Source organism: Seriola aureovittata, chromosome 11, assembly GCF_021018895.1.
Source record: "Seriola aureovittata isolate HTS-2021-v1 ecotype China chromosome 11, ASM2101889v1, whole genome shotgun sequence".
In the NCBI taxonomy this organism is placed as follows: domain Eukaryota; kingdom Metazoa; phylum Chordata; class Actinopteri; order Carangiformes; family Carangidae; genus Seriola; species Seriola aureovittata.
Genome location: NC_079374.1, coordinates 19,104,247 through 19,129,057, shown reverse-complemented (window position 1 = coordinate 19,129,057; position 24,811 = coordinate 19,104,247). Strand labels below are relative to the sequence as shown.

The following is a 24,811-nucleotide window of genomic DNA, read 5'->3' as shown; positions in this document are numbered from 1 at the left end:
TACTCCACCACTGCCACCATGGTGTCTTTCACCCCCTTATCTATACCCACCTCCCCCTTTTCTCCTCCAACATTTGCCACCGTACATTTGTACAGTTGTCATGATGTGGGAAATTGCTTTTTAACCCTGTGTGGCTTTGCTCTGTCCTTGGCAATTGAAACATAAGAAAATGGAGCAGGCCCTGCAAGGAAAAAAAAAATGGAACTGTTTTCCCCAAAATGTTCTCTGGTCTCGTCCCAAACCAGACTTGAAATAGCATGTCTACAGAAATAAGGAGAAAAGGAAACCTTGCTGAATATTTCACCGATTGCGGCAATTTTGGCCATTTTGTCAATTTTTCAACTTCCTTTCTTTGCACTTGCCAGATTTAATAACTTGAAGATTCAGTTGCAACATTTGAGTTATTCATGTTCAAAGGAATAAGGGGAGCCAGAAGCACCAATAAATAGACCAACAGATAATGTCCTCAGCTGTGCCACCCTGAAGCAACGCTACGGAAATGATTTGCAGATATTTATTTATTTTGTGCTGGTTTAACGAGTTCACTAAAATGGAATGGTATATACTGCATTTCCATAAATCGTGTGACCCAACGTTGCCACAGTTGGTATCCATTTAAAAGTGAATACATTTCAACTATCTTTGCCTAAGGCTTATTTTGCAATTATACAAAAACTACATTTACAACCCTTTACAACGCTTAGTTTTATTATTTTTACAGTATATGTATACTTTTTCTAATGTATCCATATTTTGACTTTTGTTCAAAGTAGCCTCTGACAGCAGGACTGAATTATCTGTGTCCATTTTCCAAGACAATTGGATTCAGTTACAATTTCCTGCCGTTTGCATGAACAGTTTCTAATAAAATTGTATTCACAGAAAAAATGATTCATCGTAAACAGCACAACACATCATGTTAACATTTTGTCTTTGCACCAATAGGCTTTTATTTGGCAGGAAACAACTATGATCAGTCATATCACATGTTTACTTCTGGCCATCAGACGTCAGGCTAAAACGGAGGAAATGTAGATCCGCAGCTCTCCAAACCAGGCAATTAGCATAGCATCCCTCTGCATTAGGTACCTGCGATAAGAGGGCTAGTGACCAAGTGAGCTATGACATTCCATTGATCCAGAAAATTGCTGCAGAGCCAGCCTTGAAATTAGTTTAAATTGCTGAATCAAAAAATGTTATCCTGGATTCTGGCAAGGCCAGCGTAAACCTAGTGCCTCTAATCCCCAGACTGATGTGAAAAGTTGTCAGGGATCGTGTCGCCCACCGCCACGATTGATGGGGGAATTTGGATTCTGTGTGACAGAGAGAGACACATGCAAGCAACTGGGATTTGACTTGGATGGCACTTATGGCTACCAGGGTCGTGACTTGGTTTCAAATCTGCAGGCTTTGGGAATTTCCAGTGCGACCTACCACTGGCTTTGTGCTTTTCAATTCAATTACACGCCAACTCTTTACTCTGTGACAATGTGGATCTCAAGCTCTCTTAGATGTGAGTTGAGTCATAAATCTAAGCTTTGACGCACAGTTCAAAGATTGGGGGGAATAATTTACCATCAGTAAGGTGCCACATTTTATCCTCTTTGGATACTCTCAAAATAGCTACAAATAGCAGCGTTGGAGTCGTAGATTGATGGAAGGAGGGAGCAGGCAGGAATATGTCAACTATAAACACCCTTAATGTGGAATAAGTTCTGGTAAGAGGATCACTGAGGCAAACACAGGAGTGGATTAAAGTCAAATATATTCTGTTATAAGTATAATCACTTGTCCTTCTAGAAGCAGTGCTTGACCAAGAAAAGTAGCGGTAGTGTTGGAAGCTTTACATCACATTTTTGCTTTTCGGACAAGAGAATGAGCGCTGATTTTTCACAGAGATATAAATAGTAACGTGTAAAACTCAGAAGGAAGTTGTTATTTGAACTTGAACAATTCATCCACACCCCAAATGGCACATGATACCTTTCGCACAGTAATAAAACAGACAACAGGCGCGGTCGCTCTAAACCTGTTTGAGGTCAGTTCTCACAGTGAATAGAGTGTAGCTGTATGGTTGAAGTGCAAACCCCAACCGGCCTCCTCCAAGCACCCAACACCACTGCACCCCACTCCTTTTTTATTTTTCTATTTATTTATTCATGTATTTTGTAAAACTGAAATGTTGTTGGTTTAGTTTCACAAAAAAAAAAAAATCCTCCATCTTCACCAGTGTGTTTGGAAAATGTCAACAAGCGAAAAAAACGGAAGGAATTTTATCTGCCAGTTTGATTAGACAATCTTTGCACAGCCCCTGTTTTTAGGTTTGTTTATCACCTCCCACAATGTCAGCAAATGTAAAACTGGTCTTCTTTTAGTTGGTCTTTTCTGCCTCATGTGGAAAAAAAAAGTTAAACTCTAAGTGGGTGAAGCTTTAAGTATCGTACATAATCCCTCTTACTTCTGACAGGAATAAGAAACTTGCCCTAAAGACCACTCAGTGGATTTTTAAGTTAGTGTGTGAAAATCCAGTAGGATAAGAGAATGCCCCGCTGGATAGACCAGGATTAGTATATCTATTGATTTGTGTCATCGTGAGGAACATGCAGTATATTACAAGCACATTAGAAGACAGTATCTCTCCACATTAAAATGTGAAGCAAAGGGAACGGGCAAAGGCACTTCAAACAGTTGCTTAGCTGCTTTACTGATTTGCTGAATGTGTTTCTTCCCAACAGGTGTATAGTACTGTTTTCTCATTAGAGCGCTAACATCAAAGCCACAAACAAAAAGACTCCTTGTACACTAGCAAGGGCTGAGAAACTTTATAAAGCTTCAGATCACAAAATTTGGTGTAACTTCACCAACAGCGTGTGGGGTAAAGGAACTGGCATTGCAGTGACCAGTGCTGTGACTGGAGCAGTCGTCTGTGCTTTGTCTGCTTAAAGTCTCCCACTGGGGAGCAAAAACCACGAGGCCTGACAGTGTGTTGACTCTGCAGTGTGTTCACACTCTCCTGTATGCCACACCAGCACAGATGCTGAACCAGAGCAAAAATAGCCAACCATAGCGTGGTCAATGTCCAGCAAAGCTAAATAATTTCTATATCCTTATCCCAGCATTTCCTACAGCTCGAATGGGTGCTATCACAGCAAACACCAGTAGATTGTAAAAAAAAAAAAAAAAAACAGAGTAAGTTCATATAAAAATAGTGTGTTTTCATAATTGTGTGGAATGAAATAAAATCACACATAAAGCTAAATCACGAGAAGAAGCCTGTTCATTATAAAAACCTCAGAATTAATACACAGCTCACATACCTCCAGCAGTTGCCCAGTGGCTTGTGATGGATTCGTAATGCCAACACTGCAAATCCTGAACACACAGCTTGCAGTAGACAAACCCAAATGCTAATGTTGATTAATACACAAAGTTATGATTGACATGCTGCTGCTTCTCCAAGTGGTAGAAAAAAATGCAGTATGGAATCAAACACAGGACAACATTGAGATAAAAGGAGACCAAAGTCCGAATATATATATGTGTGTGTGTGTGTATATATACACTCGCACATATATATTCATATCTTATATGTAGCCACAAGTGGCAATTAGCAGGTTCTAACCTTTGTGCTCAACAAAAGGAAGCACTTCAATCAGTCAAAATTAAAGCCGCGAGCAGCATTGAGGGGGTTTAACGTTTTTTGATTGATAGTGTTGACACAGTCAGAGTCCAAAAAGTAGATGTCACTGTGCAGTTTTATCACATTATGCAAATTGCCATAAGAATCCATCATGGTGGACTTTTATGGTCCAAGAGGTTTTTTTGTAGAGCACATTGCGCTGGATTTGTGTCAACTTTCAAATGAATCCTTTCCAAAATTACGTTTTGGGCCTTAATTACAGCGCCACCATCTGGCCAATTGGACTCATATTTCTTGGGAAGCACATGCATATCTTTCCCAGTTATTGGACCAGGTTTCGTGTTTGTAGCTCCTTCCAGCTCATGGCAATTTGAGCCACAGCAGGGTTCTGGTGCACAGTAGAACTATAAAAAGAAGGGTTCTGTTGTGAACAAAGCAGTGAAATGACAGAAATCAACCAGTTCAGGCCTGTGAATCATAGACTGATTCAAAGTGTTTGTCCGACAGTGGATCAGAGCTGCTCCTCAGCTGCTGCACCTGAACCATGTTGATCCAATAGTAGATGACCCGCAATGGGTTGTTGATGTGATCACCAAACTGATTGAAGTGAACGTGTCACTACAAGGTAAAGAAATCCTAGGAGGTTAATATTCTGAAAAGAAAGGTCAGACTGTGGGAGAGGAGATGTGACGGTGGAAATGTGTGCTGTTTCATATTGTGTGATACCCACAGCCACAGACAGACAGAGCTCATGCGGTGAAAATGTGTGTCTCCCCGAGCTCAACATTAACTCATATTTGAGTGATATTGACAGGACATCTGTTCAAGTGAACTGGGTGAGGAACCCTTTCAGTAGGACTGAGAGCAGCAGGCTGCCTACCAGACTGCACGGACAGATGATGGATGTCTCCTCAGACTCTCTGCTAAAGATTAAAAATATAGACAAGACACTATCACAGTGTCCAGACCTTAACGAATCCTTATCCTGTGGATCTAACTTCTTGTCTGAAGTGACTTCTTTAGCTTTGACCCAAATCAAAATGGAGCAGAGGAACAGATCCAATGTGAAGAACAGCCTGATTACAGCTGTGGTCACTTCACTGTCAGTCTGTGTGTCCTTAAAGGGAGAGGAAGCTGGTTGGTGAATCGTTTTTTTCACATTGGTAATTGTTGCTTAATTGTTTTAGTTTGGAAATAAGGAAATATGTTCTTTTAAGTAATTTCCACTTTACTTTAGTAACAACAACAACAACAACATAGCTCATAGTAATGTTTTCTATTTCTGTTTTGGTGTTGACAGATGGAGTCTTACTGATGGGAGAATAAGTGTGGTGCCATTGGAAGTGACATTTCCAAGAGTAAATTGACTGGAAATCTGACTAACCTTGAATCTTTTTGATACATCTATTTTTTCTGGCTTGAATAGATTTCAACAAATGTTTAAAACATTTTTGAAACCTTGAAGGAAGAAAAAATATTTGTATTTAAATTTTCTGGTTCTATGTTCCCTTGACTACTCTATATGTTAATGATGCATGTTCCAGAAAGAAGACAAACCACAGATGACGCTCAAACTCTTTTGGAAGTTATGTTACAGCGTACCGAGCAACCGATTCGCACAGTACTAAAGTTAGCTAGCTAAGACATTGCTCAAGTTTTAATAACGTAGTAAACAACTATGAGACCATCTGCTATTTAAACAACATGGGCGTTGAACGTGAAATGGACAACTGTGTCAGTATAACTAACAAGGGCACTTGCATTGCGCTTTGCACCAGGTGTGAGGTAGGGCCCAGAACCCTTAATGTTCTTTTAACAATGTCAAAAAATGAACTAAAATCTGGTTCTTTCAATGTTTTACGTAAGTTTTGTTTTAACTTCGAAAATTCACTTATCACATAATTAAAAAGCAAAGAATTAAGAATGAAGTTATCAGAATGTGGCGTTTCAGAGACAAAAACAGATTGTTACATGTGATTTCCATTTAGTTGAAGCTGAGGCATTGTAGTTTGATCCAGTCCCAGTGGAAGGCAAATAAAAGTAAGTAGTACACAGCTTTGAAGGAAAGCAACTGAGGACCATGCAAATAGGCATAATATTTCATGTTGGGGCCAGTCATAATGACAAAAGAAAAAAAAAAAGCATACCTTTTAGTTTCATTCAGCAAAGCTGCTCCATCGTTAAATAGTTGCTGTGCCAGGACCTCCTGGGAAATTAAAAACATATTGTGCCACAATTTCCCTGTGACTCAGACAATCCCCGGGGAGAGCACTTTTAAAATTTCTAATAAAGGAGACTTCAAATTACAGAGAGGGGACCTGGCATTAATTAAACTGGGGATTTCAGTAGGGTCAACTTCTCATATTTATCTGTTTATACCCATGGTTTGGTCCTCTGTAAAGAGAGTTTGGTGTATTGAGGTCACAGCTCGTGGGTAAAACAAACATGTGGGTGTTCACAAGTATGATACAGAGATGATTTATGAGTTACAATAAACTAAAATGATAAGGTGATAAAAACGTGTGTGTGTGTGTGTGTGTGTGTGTGTGTGTCTTACCTGTTTTAACTGTGGAAAATGAGCTTTTTACTCCTTAATTATTAGATTATTACATTTTAATGTCATCACCTCACTTGTCAGATTAACCTTTTAAGAGTGTGTGCAATGGAAGTCTTTTTAAGAAGCCTTCTCTTGTCCCACAAAACCTCCACCAGTGTCAATCTACTGTTGTTTCTGCTGTACTACCTGCAGTTTCACAAGAGTAAAATCAGCAGTAATTTCCTGTCCTACCTCTGCAGACTGCTGTGAATCTACAGACGGTTGACAAATTAGAGGAATAAATGAACACAACCCCTCATTACAATTACTGAATAAATAACTGTAGAGACATAAAGAATGCAGATGCTTCCACACAGTTGCACTGCATGGTAAAATTAAACAATTAACATCTTATCATGCTCTGTGGCATCATGTATGAAAATAGTGATCAAGATGGCAAGAGGAAAAGATCTAAGTGACTTTGAAAGAGGGTTCATTGTTGGGGCATGGGTGCCAGTGTTTCAGGAGGAGCCGTGACTAAAGTGACTTCTTTAGATCTGACGTCAGTAAATAGGGTCAGAAATTGTGGTCAGCAGCGCATATTTGATGACCATGATGGTCGCGCATTAGTGCAATATGTAAGGAAAGACAGAAGAGCAAGGTGGGTTAGAATGTCAATGCGGGACGCGATCAGACTAACAGCAAGAACAATCCATCGACAATTACACAGAGAGGGATATTATAGTAGGTTTGCAGTGCGTAAACTCCTCATTACAAAGATGAATGCATGTTTGAGAGTTCAGTGATGGAGAAAACACAGACACTGGTCTACAGAGATGTGGAAAAAGAAAGTGATATGGTCATGTGAGTCATCCTTCACCATATTCTCTACAGTTGGGCGAGTGGATGTGTGGCGTACACCAAGAGAACGGTACAGGCCTGAATGCTTGAACTCCACAGTGCGTCCATATGGATGATGTGTGATGCACTTTCCTGCTTTTCCACTGTCGCATCAACGTCCCCCTTGACCACCAGTAAACTAAAGGCCAAGATTTTTGTCATTATTGGCTTCAGAGATTAAATTATAATGCTTACGGTGTTTCGTTCCATTAAACGCTATAAAGACACTGCAAAGTCAAAGTCTCCAGCTGACTGCGAGCATACATGAGTGTCCTGCACCTAACTTTTCATTCCTCAGTGAATCTTTTTTAAATTCGACCTTAATGCCAAACAGAGCATCAATAATGAATTCCTTAAAAAGCCCAGATTAAATTTGGTCACATTTATTAAAGCTGCGCTGATCAATATTTTTATGTTAACAATGGAAAAAATTACCATGTGTAAAGTGAAAGGGGTCATTTGTTATGACAGACCCGCTGAGTATTATCACCCAGCTCTGCACTTCCCCTCAGCTCTAGAGAGCATTTCAGTTTGTTTTGGTTTTTGTGCTCCACAACTTTAATGTTTTGGTTGATTTTCACCGCGTGCATGAACCTCGTTTCCAGGCACAGCAGGCGGCGGCTTTCAGTGAAAAAGCTCTGATAAACCCACTTTGCTCTACCTGCTCAGCACCAAGCAACAGACAAAAGTGGTCGACCAGCTGGTGAACATAGTGAAGCAATTAGCAGCCAAAGAGTCAGATATTGTTCGGGCAAGATAGTGCTGCTGTCATCTTGGTGCGTGTGTGTGTGTGTGTGTGCGCGTGTGTGTGTGTGTGTGTGTGTGTGTGTGTCTTGTTCATTTTCCACTGGCTAAAAGATACTTGCTGGCAATATTTACCACACAAGGATTTAGTCTTTGTTTTACATCAAAAATACAACTAGTGATCCCAATCAGTAATTTCCTGTGTTACATGTTCCTCCATAGTAACACAGTGTTGGCCCCACTACAGGTTTTATTGAGTCTGGTTTTATCTAAATCCTCCTGCATCGTTTATTTTACATCATTTGGCTGACTAAATAATTGATTAAAAAAAAGGAATCAAAACGTTGGGTTTCCCTGCACGTTAATGTTTAGGGATATTTGGTCGTAAATATTGAATGAAACAGATACTGTAGCTTGACCGGGCTTTACCACAAACAATAACTGTCTTCTTAAAGAAACAAAGTAATTCAGAATCTGTGTCACTGCACTCAATAGAATAACAAGAGAAGAAGGACGTGGCTACGTGTGTCTCAGTCATGGTTCAAACCATGGTTGCATGACTTTAATTACATTGTCTGTTTGGCAGAGCAGTGGCACATCAATCTTATCTGCTCAGCTGCATGCAACAATCCCAAACCTCAACAGAAACCTCTCAGCTGACTCATGACCCACGGAAGTACTGCAGATATTATGCTCTCTGGTTTTCTGTTGCCAAGTGAAAACTTCTTATATTTAATCACTGTAAGTTTAGATCTTAAACCTACATCTTTTATAGTTATAGATTTAGATTTATGAGGAAAACTAAGGCAAGATAAAACTTCATCCATCCACGTGTGGAACTTGGGTTGTTGCAGCAATAAGATGATAGTAAATATTACTGATATGGATGTGGCCAGTTTCACAGCCATAATGCTCCGAAGTACTCTTTTTATCAGTCTTGTTAATACACTTGCATCGCTATTATACCTACCATTGCAGAATAATACAGTTGCAATTTTCTGTCAATCAGTTTGATAATAAAAAATGTTGCCTGTATCCCAAGCGAGCCTCTGTGTTTATTTTAGTTAGCAATACAGAGTGGGCCTTAACGATGTTTGATCAAGCTTAATTGAAGATAAGGCCAACTTTATCTCCAGCTCAACAAACAGCAGGGTAGAACCAAGTAGGAGTGATGGATGGCCCCTCCTAGCCTCTCTTGTTGTTTGTTTCATCCCTCGCTGTGTTTAAAAATGACCCTTCAAAATGGTACCAAGGGTGGAAACTAGCGTTCTCGGCTGCGCTGAAGGAGGACATGCTTGCTTGGGTAATCCTTTACCATGGCTTTTACACTGGGTTTTCTTGGCACCAAGGCAACCTTTCAAACATCAATATCAGTACCCCCTTTGGGTAGGTTCAGTTGATGGCTTTCCATCCCTGCACGAGGGCTCGCTGGCAGAGATGGAAGCGCCATGGGAATACACTGACATTGATTTCTTCATCTCAATGCACACGCTGATGTATTGACTGCCATGCCGATCGGTTAGAGACATTCTGTTTGCCACTGTTTGGTGGAGCTGAAAGACAGTGAACAGAATTTTATCAGACTAAGCCACCGAGTCAAAGACCATATTCATTTCATTTCACTGCAGCATTGTCTTCTGCTTTTTCTGTTTCTTTCAGGAAAACGAATTCTACTTTGACTGTTTTTGTCTGTGAAATGTTGCCGTAGTCCCTTTAGAAAAGAAGTCTTGACTTACTGTTCAAGCCATGATGACACCCAATGTGATTATACTGAGGGGTGTCTTGAGTGCAAACAGTAAGGCCTGGCTGCTCTGCTGCACTTACTGTCATTCACTTGCAGTCAGCTGCTCATGTTTAAAATGTCTAGGAAGGGTAAAGACGGGCATAGAGTACTTTGTGTACAGTCTGGTGAGTCTTTCCTCTTCCGTCACAGTGAGAAGTCGCTAATGCATGGGACTTTGAAATCATAATTAAGTCATCTCAATGGTGGCATCGCTTGATAATGATTAAGTCATGCACAGCAGAGAATTCATAGGCTGCAGGATGTTAAGATATCTGACGTCTTCAGTGGTATATTTTGCAGCTTGTTGTCACAGCGTGGCTAAAATAAACATGCTCTGTTTGTGACATCTGTCAAAGTGAATTATAGATCTCGAGAAGAGTTGCAGAAGTCACGATTCTTCTTCTTGGTTTACAGCTTTGTTTTTTGTCATAATAAATCATGGGTTTTTAGTGGCTTGTTGGAATCGGACTTATGCAACATGTGCTCTGGAGGCAGAAAACAAGAAGAAAACACACGACAGCTGCTTCCCCACCTCCAGGTAATGGAGCTGATTGTGCATGCGTGCGTGCGTGTATGCGTGTGTTGGAGGTGGGGGGATGGGGGTATAAATGACCTTGTTGCAAGAGAAATATTCCTGCAATCCTGATGATTTAATATCAAAGTGCAAAAGATAAATTAATTGTATGTCATTATTCATGACCCTAAATCTATTAAAGCCTTGAAATTCAAAATGTTTGTTAAATATCTAAAATGCACTGATTCCTGGAGGTGATAGATATGTAAATATGTAAAGTGTTTGCATTATATCAGCTCTCGTTTACCTGCTAAAGTGCTTGTCACCAGAAGCGTTCAGGTTGGCTTTGTGTCTGTTAAATGCAATGAAATTGCTCTTGAGTTGTGTTAATGGAACTCAGTCACAATCTGAGGAGCTTGGAACAAGGTCAAAGTCGAGGCTACCACCTCTGAAATTGATTTGACACAGATTCATCCACATGGAGCAAATGTGTGTTTAAAAAATGCATGCCTTTTGATATTTTGGTATGATGAATGTTGAAGCCATAGTCACCTGTGACCCCAGGGGGAAATAAATATTATATTAAAAATAAATAAATATGTTCCTCTCCTAACCTGTCGAAGAAGCACAGTATAAATACCTCCATCTGCAATACAGATGACAAATAAAATGATTTATGTGTTTGTACTGACAATAAAAAGACTTTTCTGTTGTCTTCTGAATGAAAAAATAATATACATATATAATTTGCTTATAGTTTTCAATGTTTGGAAAAAAGAAAACCATCTGCTTTTCTCTTGTTCTGCAAAAATCACAATATAAATGAAGCTAGTAGTAGTTACTGTATACAACAAGCCTTTAATAAAGAAAAAGCTAAAGCTGCCACATTCATAATAAAACAAAACTGAGAGTTTGCAGCCATGTTTTGTGAGACTATAAGTAAAAATGTGTTTTTTTTTTATCTTCAAGTTAATGTACTCAGTGGCCAGGGGGTTGTGTCAGAATAAATGTCTTTGGCTGCCTCCATCTGAGGGGTTTATCTTGTTGTGGGCATGAAGGTGTATGGTGTCAGCAGAAATATCGTCATGTTAAGTCGCTAGTGCGATTTTATGATACAGTGTCGTATGTTGGTTGAGCAACTATGTGATGCTGAAAGATGTAAGAAATAGGGTCTCCATGTTTTCTGAATATCAACACATAAAGTGTTTATAATATTTAGTTGTAGTTGTCACAATTGAATCATCATCTGTGTTTCAATCATTGTTTACCACCATTACTAGTTGGTCTAACTTGTTTTCATGTTAATATTTGCTAATTAACACAAAGCACTGATGGGAATACAATACATTTTGAAGGAATTTGGTATTTGGCCAAAGTACTGCAGATTCACCAACAGCATTAGGATCCGTCCTCTGGGGGACTTGAATGTCTGTTATAAACTTTCTTGGCAATTCATAGTTGAGCTATTTCAGTCTGGACCAATGCACTATACTGGCCAAGCCAATGACATGCATGTATCTAGGTTTCATCACTATTTTGAAGATTGGTTTGATCACGCCGGCATGATCAGTGACCCTCAGTACTGAGGGTTAAATATAATAAATATTTACATGCATTTAACTTCTGTGTGTGACTTAGACTATGGTGTCACATTGTGATGTGAGAAGATAGCTCTGTGATGTGTCATTGTATGTAGCATTTCTATTGGTCTTTTTCTGTAATGAGAACAAGCAATGTGTTTCAGTAATTGGCCACATAATGGTGACAGCCAATCTCGACCTCCACCTTGGCTTAGAGGAGTGTACAATGGCACAGACTCACTCTGAGGCTTTGGCTGTAAATAACAACAAACAACTTCAGTGTGAGTAAACTCCAAGGAGATCAAATGCACATTGACAGTCAGGGCTGTAACCACAGGAAGCCTTCCAATATTTTTGAGGCCCTATCACAAGCAAGTTCTTTAACTGACAGTCAGAGCCCAGGCAACAGGCCTGGGATTGTCACGACTGTGGGATATACAGAGTCCAACATCAACTCTTTCTAATCCACACTGAGCTCTGTCTCTGATGCAGGATATCAAAAGTGGCTGCTATGTTCATAGAAAATTAAAATTTAAAAGTGAGGCAGCTATGTCATCAACTTCTGAAGGTTCCTGGAACAGATGGAATAACCTTTTTACCGAGGTGTGAAATTGATCTTTTGAAAAATGTTTTATGAAACTTTTAAATTGGCATAGAATACATATATGGAAAATATAAATGGACTGACTGAGTATTATAGAAAAGATTAAACATTAAAGAAAACTGACTGCAGGCTTGTCCTTGAAGTTTGGGAGCTTCATATGCTTCCTGGAAGGCGTCCTGTGGTCTCATGATCCCCATTTGGCAGAACTGGAGTCCGCATGCCAAACATCTGGGCAGGTGGCATACAGCCACTCAGCTAATAGCAGGCCAGATATCTGGCCTGTCTTTGATGTGCAGACAGGGATTACTGTGGTCCTCTGCTCTCACTCTTAACAACCTGGTATTAAAGGAGCATCAAATCATCTATAATCTTTATCGACCTCCATTGGTGAACAGTAGGTGTTGCAACAATAGTGATAGATGATCCTCAGGCAGAGAGAGAGAGAGGAGACAAGTAAACTAACCAATGAGAGACATTTCTGGTGAAGAAGTGATAAAAAGTGGAATAATTATTCTGCAGATTAATATTAGTGCTTTGTTTGCAACAGTGTTTAGTCATCATAAATGAAATGTGATGCCAGTTGCTCATTTGTAAGACAATGCAAGTGTGTGTGTGTGTGTGTGTGTGTGTGTGTTGTGTGTGTGTGTGTGTGTGTGTGTGTGTGTGTGTGTGTGTGTGTGTGTGTGTGTGTGTGTGTGTGTGTGTGTGTGTGTGTGTGTGTTTGTGTTTGTTTGTGTGTGTGTGTGTGTGTGTGTGTGTTTGTGTGTGTGTGTGTTGTGTGTGTGTGTGTGTGTGTGTGTGTGTGTGTGGTGTGTGTGTGTGTGTGTGTGTGTGTGTGTGTGTGTGTCTGGGGGGGGCGTTGAATGGGCTTGTGGAGTTTTTGTTCCAGAAGAGAATAAACACCAGAAAGTGAGTTTATAATGCCAGAAATGTCACCACCTCAAATGTCATTAATTCGCTGAAATTAATCTTCGACTCTATCAGTCCCCTGCAGAAACACCCTGCAGAAATATGGTCATTTTGTCATGTAAAAAGGTTTCTTACTGTGACTTTGATCAGTCAGTCAAGGATAGGATCAGCTGTCCAGGGTTTCTCAATTGTTGTTCGATCTGCCAGTCCTTTCTTGCATTGCTGCATTATCTCCTTTTTTAAACGCGGCCATTTGAGATGATTGTGATTAGAGGCCAAATTAAACTGGGTGTGTTTAGGTGTGTGGTTTAAACCTCTGTGTCTGCCAGACTTCCTAAGGCTCTGGCTTTAGATCCAGCTTAGTCTAATGGACTGTGAGATCTGCTTTTGACTCACAGCGAGCTCTTTCGCATGAGCAAAAACACTAATCAGACTTGTTTACTTGGATGATTTATGTAGCATGAAAAACACAAATCCCTGTGCTCATAAATGTTACACGGTTGAGAGGCAAATATTGTTTCACTGGTGCACTCACCAAAAGGGGAAGTTTTGGATAAGTGAGTCAGTAAGTTGCTAAGTAAGTGCACTTATTGCACCATCTTGTGAATAAAGCAAGTGTTGCATGTCATTAGAAATCCCAGGAGGAAAAACATTTATTTATTATTATCTTGTGCACCAGATACATTTTCTGAAATACTTGCAATTGCAAACATCTGTATATGTTGATACATGTGTTCAGTTATGAATAACTTGTCACAAAATGACAAGAGCTAGCAGTTGATATTTATTTGCATCTCTATCACTCTCATATCCCTGAGGGGGCCACCATATTTTATATTGATATTTCATGTCAAGAGATAGTAGATCCTGCTTTTCCTCGCCGGAAGTTTCATCAACCCTAACATGTGGCTTCTATCCAACAGATATCATTTCCCCAGAGTTCCCTGGAAAAGAAAAACAACAAAGCAGGTGTCTTGGTTATGATGAATACTAAAGAAAAGGTTGGCCAGGGAACTGTGACGGCGTTTCTTCGGTGGCAGTTGGGTGGGAGTGTTTGTGTTTTGGAGTGGGTGCCAGAGTCTGAGAGAAGCAGAGCGCGGTGTGAGATTGAGAGCTTAGGAAATGAAATCCTGTGTTAATGACAGAGGTACCTTAATTAAACCTGAATATCTAAATGACTGCAGAAAAACAAAGTCGACAGTCAGACAAATGCCTAAGGCGGGACCGTCTGCTGGTGCAGTGCCCAGGGCAGATTTCTCCTCGGCTATATCGGTGTCAACCATACAGAATGACTGATCAGACCTGTGGGCAAAATGAGGTGAAGTGGAAAAGTAAAGCAGACTTGGCTCATGTATATCAGGCTATAGGATTTTTTGGCTATTTTGAGAGCAGCATTATACCTTACATTCAGCACGGCTGTACTGTACTCCCCTCCTCTGAGCCATGACCTCGAGCTCTGTAGTGAATAGATAGGCTGAAATTGTTCCTAAACCACCATAGGCCGAAAAATAACGATAGGTTAAGCAGTGGCGGACCCTGAATGACTCACACAACCCAGAGTTTGATAGGACCCCTTGAACATGCCAGGTCTATTATCAAGTTTCTAGAGGGGTAAAGACACTATGACATGAAAATCACCAACCAAGTTGACTCATCTTAGCACAGAGAAATGGATAAGGGCAACCGCCTTCCCATGTAGAGCGCAATTAATAGGCTATGTTCTGTTGTACTTTTAAGGTCAAGAATTGCTTAGCATTTTGGTTGGATCCAGGCACAAGCTTTATAGCTGCTGGAAATGATTCATCTCAATTACACATAAAGACTGATTAGGGACCTGTTTCACCGTGGTGATCCAAATGAATTATCCCCCTTATGACAGTAGTTTCTAATCACATATATAAAACAGCACCTTTATGGGCCCATGGCTGTGCTGTTGCCGCACATTGTACTCAAACACATCTCTGACACTACGAGTGTAGTGGACTATTCTATTTTTGTGTTGCTGCATTGTGCTGGAAAGTCTGTCCATTTTCAACCTCTTTTTCAAGAGCATCTCTCACTGCTCCATTAGCTGAGTATGCTTGGATATGCAGGGAATAGCAGCATGGGAGGGAAAAGGGACAGAAAAAAAATGGGAATACTAACATTTGAAGAGAGAGAGGTTTGCTGAGTGCACTGTTCTGACTTTGGTGCTCCACTTATTTTTGATGCTCTGCTGGAGGAAACCAGAAAGAGGGCAGCAAGGGGAGAGAGGAGATGAGTCAGAACTCCTACACTAATGACTGAAGAGAGCCCTGCAGGTTTACATCTAAGCTCATCATTTTAATGTATGGTACTTAGTCAAATGGGAGAGCAAAACGTGAAGGCATACTACTTGAAACGGTCAAGTAAGTTTGTCACCTTGTGGTGTAAACCTGGCTCACACTTTAACCACGAGAACAGTGGGTTGATCAGAAAAGGTAATATTTTCTTCTCTTCTTATTAATCACAAAGTCTGCTGGGGATGCTCATTATATCCAGCATTCATTTACATGTCTTATGACAATTTGAGGAAATCACCCTGATTTATTAAACATGTTTTTCCATCCAACAGTAGAGAGAGACAAGCCATGAAACCCCGCTGATTACACAGTATTTACTTCACTTGAACGGCTGTATTAAACCTAAATTGAGATCTTGGCACTCAGTTGTGTAATGAAGGTTGGAATTGATACACAATAACAGCAATGTGTTGAATGGCAATCCCAAGCAGCGTCCCCGGTGCCGTGTTCAGGGGCTGACGCTGAGATGGTGGTTAATGGTGCAAAACTTGTGTGCCTCACATTCGAGCCTGCGTGTCTGAGCTTCTCCTCTGTTTAGTCAGACTGTTTGTTATTCTCTCATTATATCTGAAAGGGGGTTGGGGAGGATTTGATATTAGCCAGATTTGTATTTACTCCCCACTGTATGTGTGCAGAGATTTCAAAGCGCTGACCGACCATAAAGTAATGTGCCTGACATTTGATTGAAGATTATTTATGAATTATGCAGCTTAACTGTGATGCATGAGAAGATGAAAGATTTAGCAACAAGTTCTTATCACTTTGTGTCAGTTTTTCAGACGTGTTAGCCGCGTTAACACATCACTATCATTTTTCTTTCCTAATCTTGAGCTAGACAATGCTCAGAATCTCTGCAGCCTTGCTTTTAGCCTCGCTCATGACTTCTGAAGATTCCTGAAGGTTTTGTCCCAGAAGAGGGAGGCTTTTTAAAGGAATTTTGTGTGTGTTTTAAAGGATTTTTTTGTGTGCTGCTTTCAGATAAATACAGAAAATACAGGGAGGTACCACATGTCCTATCCAATGCAATTGCGCTGTAACACATTGTATCTTAATGAAGCATATGGGATGTAGTAAAATGTGTTACCAGACTTTGTGCTTGCACTTAAAGACTATGTCCACTCTGTAAATTTCGTTTGTCCTTTTTTTAACACTCATTCCTCACATTCTTTATTCTTCTCTGTTCAGAAGGAACCCTAAGATTAAGACATCACATCCTTTTTGTGTCTACCTTCTAATGCCTGTTGGCAGCAACTGTTTTGACTGTACTGAGGTGTCTCCTTGAGTACTTTTCAAGTCAGCTATGTGGCTTTCTTTTCATTGTTATGTCTGTGTCGTGTCCTCCAGTGCAGTTTTGGGGCAAAAATGATGACACTGTCTCAGAAGCGTCATGTAAGATTTATGAATTGTCATGGCTGTGCTGATTTATTTATTTGTTTGGTTGTTTAACAGGGAAGTTTCAGCATCAAAAAATACAAACTGCATATATCACCTATATAAAAAGTACAGATTAGGATTAAACAAAACAAGGCTCCATGTTGCTTTCTGCTGTTTGACCATTTAAAAACATCTGCACATCTGCACATCTGTGTGAGGGAAGAAAAATGTGAACTGGGACACCTTCAGCTGCAGTGTCAATGTGTCTTTATGGCAGGAAAGAAAGGACTGCTTTCTGTCATACTGCTCCCCCATGCTCATGGCTTGTGTTGAAATAACATTATGGCCATTTTTCTACACTGTGTGTGTGTCATAACTTGTTATTTCATCTCACAGTATTGTTTTCTGAAAACAAGAAAACATATCTGCCAATGATATGAGACAATTTGCTCACAGATTTATACTACAATGAAGAAGAGAGGAGTCTCTTGAAACAAGACAGGACTGCACTAGAAGTAAGATGATTAAAACCAAATGAATGGTTGATGATTAGATCACTATATTCTTTATATTTGTCCAGTCTTGATAAGTTGATAATAGACTAAATAACTGGGTGAGAGAGATATCTGAGCAGTGTAGTACTCTGTCTGATAGCCCTGTGGCATATACCATCAGCCTTGAGAAAACATTCAGAAATATGTAAATGTTCAGTTTATGTCACATTGTGATCTGAGTCTTTCTGCTCGGGGGTTGTAATGAAGCCATTAAATGAAGGAACGCGCCGTCTCAACCTTAAACCTGCATGAGCCAGCCTTAATGGTTTTCAACTGCCAATCAGTGCTCTGGCATATTCTACCACCCTCCATAAATGAATTCAAATCCTCCTTCCTCATACTCAGAAAGCAACCCGATGACACGCAGCCTGCCTGGAAATGGATGTCCTCCAGAGAAGCACTGAAGTGATTCCTGCAGGTTATTTAAAGGGAAAAGTGCCATGGGACTGTCAGATCACAGTCATAAAGAGGGTGTTTAAGGGTTTACCCCCACCAGGGCTTATGAATTACATGGTAAGGTGTTGGTCTCTTAATGCATTTAGCATGGGGAGACAGAGAAAGAAGCAAGACACTTTGGAAGAAAAAAACACTGGCAAAAACACATAATGAATTGACATGATACTGTTGTAGATGATCGCTTCAACTGAATGCACTTATACTTTCATTGGAAAGTCTAGTCGAGTTGAGCCATCTTTATTTATGTAGCCTTGTCTTCGACGGCTTTACAGTGTGGACATAAGACACCCTCTATCCTTGGAAGAAAATTTTTCACAAAAAAAAAACCTTTTAACAGAAAAACCTTAAGAGGTAAAACAGAGCATCTCTCCACCAGGGCAGACAGACATCCAGCAGATGTAATATACAGCGTACAGAGGAGACAGAAGCAGCAGTAGCAGTGCCGGATTAACAGAGAAAAGGGTGCTGTGGTAAAATAGGGACCCCTATTCTTCCCTCTTTGCATTATGTGTGTATCCTGTTAAGTGCACATCATGTACAGAGCACACAGCAGACATGGCAGCTTCATTATGTTTTGCCCAGAGGCCCAGAAACCAACCACTACTCTTATTCTGAAATGTTGTCCTTCTCTCAGCTGAATCAATAAAGGTGTTAGAAGTGCATTTGGACACGGGGTGCCTCTGTAAGATAGAGAATGCAGAGGAGGTAAAAATGCAGGACTTACCTTAAACTGGCGTGAACAGATTTTCTGGACTCTTGTTCGTCTGTGTTCACCAGCTAGTCACTAACTGTGTCAGGTAGCATACACTGGGTTTGTGGAGGGTTTTTGTCACTGATAACAGCTGCCTGCTGGTGAGACTGAGCCAAAATAGTATGGTTGTGGGCCATAAAAGCAAAAAAGTAGGCCTTTTTAAAAAAATCTTTTACGATGCAGAGTAGAAAAAACACCAGCGTAAGTAATAAAATCACTGGTGGCTGAATTCCATTTAGCTGCATTGGTTTCAGAGTCCGGCGAGCAAGTGACTGCTATCATATACAAGAAGTAGTGCCATTCATTGTTGATATAAAAATGTTAGAGATACTGCTCAAAGAACCTTCTTGTTTTCAGTTTGCATTGTATTTTAGTGGTGCATTGACTATTACCAAACAAATGAGCATTTAATGACGCTAATTGCTGCATAACAAATCCGGGGCATGTGGAGGCCCTGAGGTTTTGGGGCCTCAGGGCAGTTTCTTTGCTTGGCTGGAAATTCAGCTTTGAGTAGTAGACCTACAATAAAGATATCAAAATCTAGTAAATACAGTATGTACATAACAGAACAACATATAATATCAGAACATACAGAACACACTATAATATTATGTTATGATATTAAATTAAACATTTCTTAAGAGAGTTTCGGGTTTGTGAAAAGACAAAGTGACAGATAATGCAGAACTGGAGCACATGTTTTGATTTTTTTCCATTATAGCATCTAAAAGTCTGTCACACAGAATTATATCATTGTAGAGCTCCAAATGAACAATACTGCATTAAGTGCCACAATAATTAGCTCTTGTATACAACTTGAGATACTCAGGGGAGTGCAATACTTCTTTTCATTTAGTCTGTAACTACGATGCTGCTGCTCAGTTTCAGCTTGTCAACAGCAGCGCCAAGTCCCCATTTGGGAATTGCCCAAGTCAGTCCTGTTACCTTTGCTAAATTTGGTGCAAGATGTAACAAGAGAAAAATGCTCCATCAATCACGTTGCAGATGCAGAAAGTGAGGACTGGAGTGGGATTCAGAAGCTGAGAAATAAACCAGTGGAAACTCTGCCAGCAACCATTTCCTGGGTGAGATGATGGGAAAACTTCCCCCGTGCTCTCTGGGGACATTATTTGTGAACACACCGACGTCCTCCAGAGCCCAAAGTTTTAGAGCGGAACCCATTCACTTGGTTGGGGTGTTTTGAGCATTTCCAAAGTGAAATCCTCTTTTGCCTCTGTTGCCTGCTCCATCAGATAAAGTCTGCCTGCTGAGGCTTAAGTGTGTCAATGAACGGGGAGGGGAGGATCAATGATAAGTGCAGCTTACCTTCTCAACTGCTCCGCACCAGCCAAATAGAGATTAAACCATTTCAACCTAATAGCACATGTCAGTCAAAAGTCACACTTGAATACTTGTACTCCTCCCCCCCCCCCCCCCCCCTGCCCCCACTCTGTCACCGTACATTTTCTAATTACGCTGGCTGGAAAGATACTGCAATTTACACAAAAATAATAAATAAATAATGCAAATTGGCAATCACAACTAAGGGAACACATTGTCACCATGAAGACCCCTTTGCACCACATCAGAGCCTGAGCGGAGATCGTAATTGTGTCAGCCATTTCTATCAATCCTCAACTAAGACTCACTTTGAAGGCTCCTGTTTGTAAGGCATTCAAAAACACATACACACTCACTCAGTACAAACATGCATGCACACACTCCCAGATCAAAGGCCTTAGGGGACTAAAAATACGTAAAATACAGCTGTCTGTCTAAACAGCAGCTTTTGTAAATGGTGCTCATTTCTTTCTCTAATCACTGTTGTGGACATGGCAAAATTGCCCACTGTTCCAGGGAATTACTTGACTGAACCCCACAACCGTAGCTTTGATTTGTTGTTCAACCATTTCAGATGTGAATACACCCTGTGGTCTGTAAATGAGAGCTTGTGTTGTTCCACCAGTGTCCCTTATTTAGACATCACAGTGCTCATTAGGTGGATCAAGCTGATATCAAAGTCAGAACACAGACGTCGACGTTTTAGAGAATGCTGGGACCATCACAGCGTCTCTTTAATGATATGTCTGCCGTCTGTTCTCTGTGCAGCTCCGTTGTTATTTCCCTGTCATTTCTCCAGCACCTTATCAGTTGACCTCAGCTTTAATGCCTTGTCACTGTCCTATTTTATTTGATGTTTGGACAAAATGAATCAAATAGATTTCTTTTTTTAATATAGTTATTAGATGGACCAGCATCATAACTCAGGTGCTGTTTAGAAAACAAACAACTAAGTAACTAACTTGGGCTGGGGTTGTTGTAGTGTAACCTTCCCTAAATCCAATAAAGAGCAGAGCAGAGCTGTTAACGTAGCCTGAACTCCAAACAAACAACAAACTATTATGGCTAAGTAATGATACAGTAGAGTCCTTGGCAGTAGCATTACAGCAACAGTTCCTGTAGGTACTAGTTAGCTCGACATGCTTCTGATCGCAACTTTCTTTAAGAAGATATACATTTTATCAGTTCCTTAAACTGTTGCTCTTGTTGTTTTTCTTTTTGGAAAGGGTAAAAAGTAAACTACCTGCAACTCTCTTTAAATGCATAGTATGGCTCTTGCCAGAGGTGAGAAATCCAAACCTCACAGGCCTAATATGCCTGGTTACGGTTGCTAAGCTATGACCACTAGACTGTCACTGTGGTCGCCAGGAGGAGTTTAGTGAAGGATCAGTTACGTAGTTTAAAATAGGCATTTTGTATTTTTCACAACACACTAGAGATGAAATCAAACCTGAGCCGGGACTGGAAACATTAAAACTAAAAAGTGGTTGTTTTCTTTGTGTCTTAGAAGACTTGTCAGTCAATACGGCAAGTTCACACCCTGCGTTTTGGATTTCGATGGTGGGACTACAGTTACCATGTGGATTGCATATTGTTCCTTTAAAACTCAGAGGAGATAACAGATAAATAAGTTGTAAGATGGATATTTTCTGCAGTGCAGCAGTTTCGACGGGAGGCATAAACAAAGAGATGATGTGTCCTCCATAGAGACAGCTGCTCTGATAGGTGGTGATGTGATAGTTCATTTAAAGCAGCTTCTCTCTTATTGTCTTTTGTTTTCTTTTGAAGCAAGATTAAAGAATCTCTTATGCCATTTGATATTTCAGTGGGATGGTAGTACTATTGAGCAGCATTGTGCAGGGTTTGTGTGGTGGGCACTGGGAATTCATTCAAATACAGCTTATCAAAGTCCATGAGGGACTGAGCCAGCAGACTGCATCCAGAGGTTTGTGGATAATATTCAGAAACTTGCAGAGACTCATCTTGTTTATTTATTTTGTGCTCTATCTCTCTGCCTTCATTTCAGTGCACCTCTAGTACACGCTTGTCACATCCAGCATGTGGATATTGTCATGTTTATGGTGATGTTCATGATATGAATCTATACTCTTCCAGGTTTACACCAGATATGGGAAATGCTACACTTTTAATGGCAACAAGACCACATCGAGGAAAACCAAGCAGGGTGGAATGGGAAACGGCCTGGAGATCATGCTGGATATACAGCAGGATGAGTATCTGCCCATCTGGAGAGAGACAAGTAAGCCTTAAAACTATTTGTCCATTGTAATCCTATCCTATGCTACAGCATGAGATACCTCTGCTGGGGTTTAAATAGAAAATATACTGCATCAATTTCTGTGGCTCACGTACTGTAAATAATGCAGTTTTTGATTGCATTCCGGCAACATGAAAAATGTGATTTGTAAAAGGAAATTCCTGAACAAAATATACCACCTTGGATTTGCGCTTGGATTGTAGTTGTCACATAATATTAATCCCTACTGGCTTATTTTTCAAACATGACTGAAATATGGTTTGGAGTTTGCATCAAACTGAGTCCTAGCTGTCAGATGAGGCAGCAATCTGATATTCCCTTGTACTCTGCCTTCGCAACGCTCTGTGCTCCTGCTCTGTTTCATCCTGAAGATGAGACGTCCCTGGAGGCCGGCATCCGAGTTCAGATCCACAGTCAAGACGAGCCTCCGTACATCCACCAGCTGGGCTTCGGTGTCTCTCCGGGTTTCCAGACCTTTGTTTCATGTCAGGAGCAGAGGGTAGGTCTTCTTCATCACAGTACACCATCCCCACTTCCCCCTCCCCCACCCCCAGATTACTCTTCTCCCTGAAATCGTTCGCCCCCGGTGGTTAAAACCGGGGTCTAATAAATCTCTGTGTGCTTAGCTGACTTACCTGCCCCAGCCCTGGGGGAACTGCCGCTCCACCAGCAAAGAGAAGTTCCCAGGATACGACACATACAGCATCAGTGCCTGTCGCTTGCTCTGTGAGACCAACGAGGTTCTGCGAGTTTGCAACTGCAGGATGGTGCATATGCCTGGTAAGATCACACCCTACCTTTATTTACACAGGGCCCCAAAAACATTGATTTGTGCGCATGAATTACGAATGCACTCAGTCAGTTATTCATGCTTTGAAATTGATGTCAAGTTAGCGGAACATCAGGTAGTGAAAATGCAAGAACAGTGAACCATAATAACTAAATTTATGTGACTGGAACTTAAAAACTGATGAACACAGATCCTTTTTCTGTTTTGTGTTAACTTCATGGTCGTGCATGTACACATAATATATACACAAAACTTATATTTGGGAGATTGAAAAAATACTCATAGTATTTTCAAGTACTTTCCACTGTTTTTGAAATTGTTTGCTCTAGCGTAATTGAAAAAGCATCCAGCCGGCGCAGTATTTGCATGATATTAAATGACCCATTGAGCAAAACAAGCCATCATTTTTGGCCCACTTGAAAAATTCCAGCCCAGATATAATTTGAGCTGCCACATGCCTGACCTTGATGCTTGATATCTGGAGTGGGATGCTCTTCAGCAGTGCTGGCAGCTCTCTGGCTACAGCGACACGTTCCACCAAAATCTCTATGAGTTTTGGATCCTTTCCTTCATCCATCTCAGCTGTTTGGAAATTGCTGTGTTGTGCTCCTATGGCCCTCATCAATTATTATGATAGATATTATTGGTCTTGTCTGTTTTCATGTTTAGCTTCTACTGGTTGATGTGCCATAAAATAAATCTGAATCTGTGGATGTCTCATGAATCAGAAATGTAAGAGGCTCAGTTTAGTGTAAGCAATTAGTGATAGTATTTGATATAAAAAAAATCTAACTGCATGAATGGGTGAGTGAATCCAAATCTCACATGAATACAGACCGAAATAATCACAGAAAATGACTTCATGGAATACAATACATTTATCTAATGCATAAAAAACCCAGATTTCATGAAGCAGTTATAAATATATGATTGAATTATGGTGACTGAGCAGTGGTGTGGACGTGCGATAATATTAGCACTACAGAATGCTAATAATCAAGACAAATACAGGACCTGGAAGAGATGACACAAATGGATGTGCATCAGGCAGATAATCTTTCTGCAAGGACACTCGTCACTGTAATTCCACCATTTAAGCCGTTTCTCTGTTCAGCTTGTGTACATGCTGTAGAGAGGAGAACAACAAACACAAAGTAAGATGTTTGGATTTAGTCAGCATGTGTGTCATTGTGGCCAGAGTGCAGGAAGTCAAAGAGCTGAATCACTAAATGCAAGCTGTTTGACCGACGTGTCTAACAAGTGGGCATGTTTGAAGTGGTATAGCTTTTGAAGTTAAAGCAGGATTCATGTAGCATGAATTGTTTCCATTTCCATATTTGCACAGTGCACCTGACATTTGCTGCTCTATTTAGCACAATTAAAAATATCAGGATTTATGTGAATAAACAACGCAGAATGAGATAAGGTTTAATATGAACTCCACACTGCAGTAACTGAACTAATGTATTATGGAGTTTCACCGGGCTATAGAATATAAATACTGTGGTTCTCAGGTTACATATTTACATATCAGTCACACATTTGTAGGCTGTAATGGCCGGACCAAAGTGGTTGGTCTGATCTGTAGAGAGAAATCACCGCTAATCATTGATCTCAGGCTGTGAGGTGGACACGTCTCTAATCAGTTTGTGTGCTCTGCAGGGTGACAGTGACTGCCTCGCTGCAAGATTGTGATTGTGTTACAGTAACAAAGTGAGCTCGAGGTTTTGGGAAAA

The 24,811-nt window shown here is 40.5% G+C and overlaps 1 protein-coding gene across 3 annotated transcripts in view; it reads left to right on the top strand.

The window, feature by feature from the left end:
* Positions 1-24,811, top strand: part of asic4a (acid-sensing (proton-gated) ion channel family member 4a) — a 179,461-nt gene that overhangs the window by 141,892 nt on the left and 12,758 nt on the right. For all 3 annotated transcript variants that reach the window (XM_056389977.1, XM_056389976.1, XM_056389975.1), the window contains 3 exons: positions 22,123-22,267; positions 22,657-22,784; positions 22,912-23,065. In XM_056389977.1, coding sequence (XP_056245952.1) covers positions 22,123-22,267; positions 22,657-22,784; positions 22,912-23,065 — 427 coding nt within the window. The remainder of the gene's footprint in view (positions 1-22,122; positions 22,268-22,656; positions 22,785-22,911; positions 23,066-24,811) is intronic.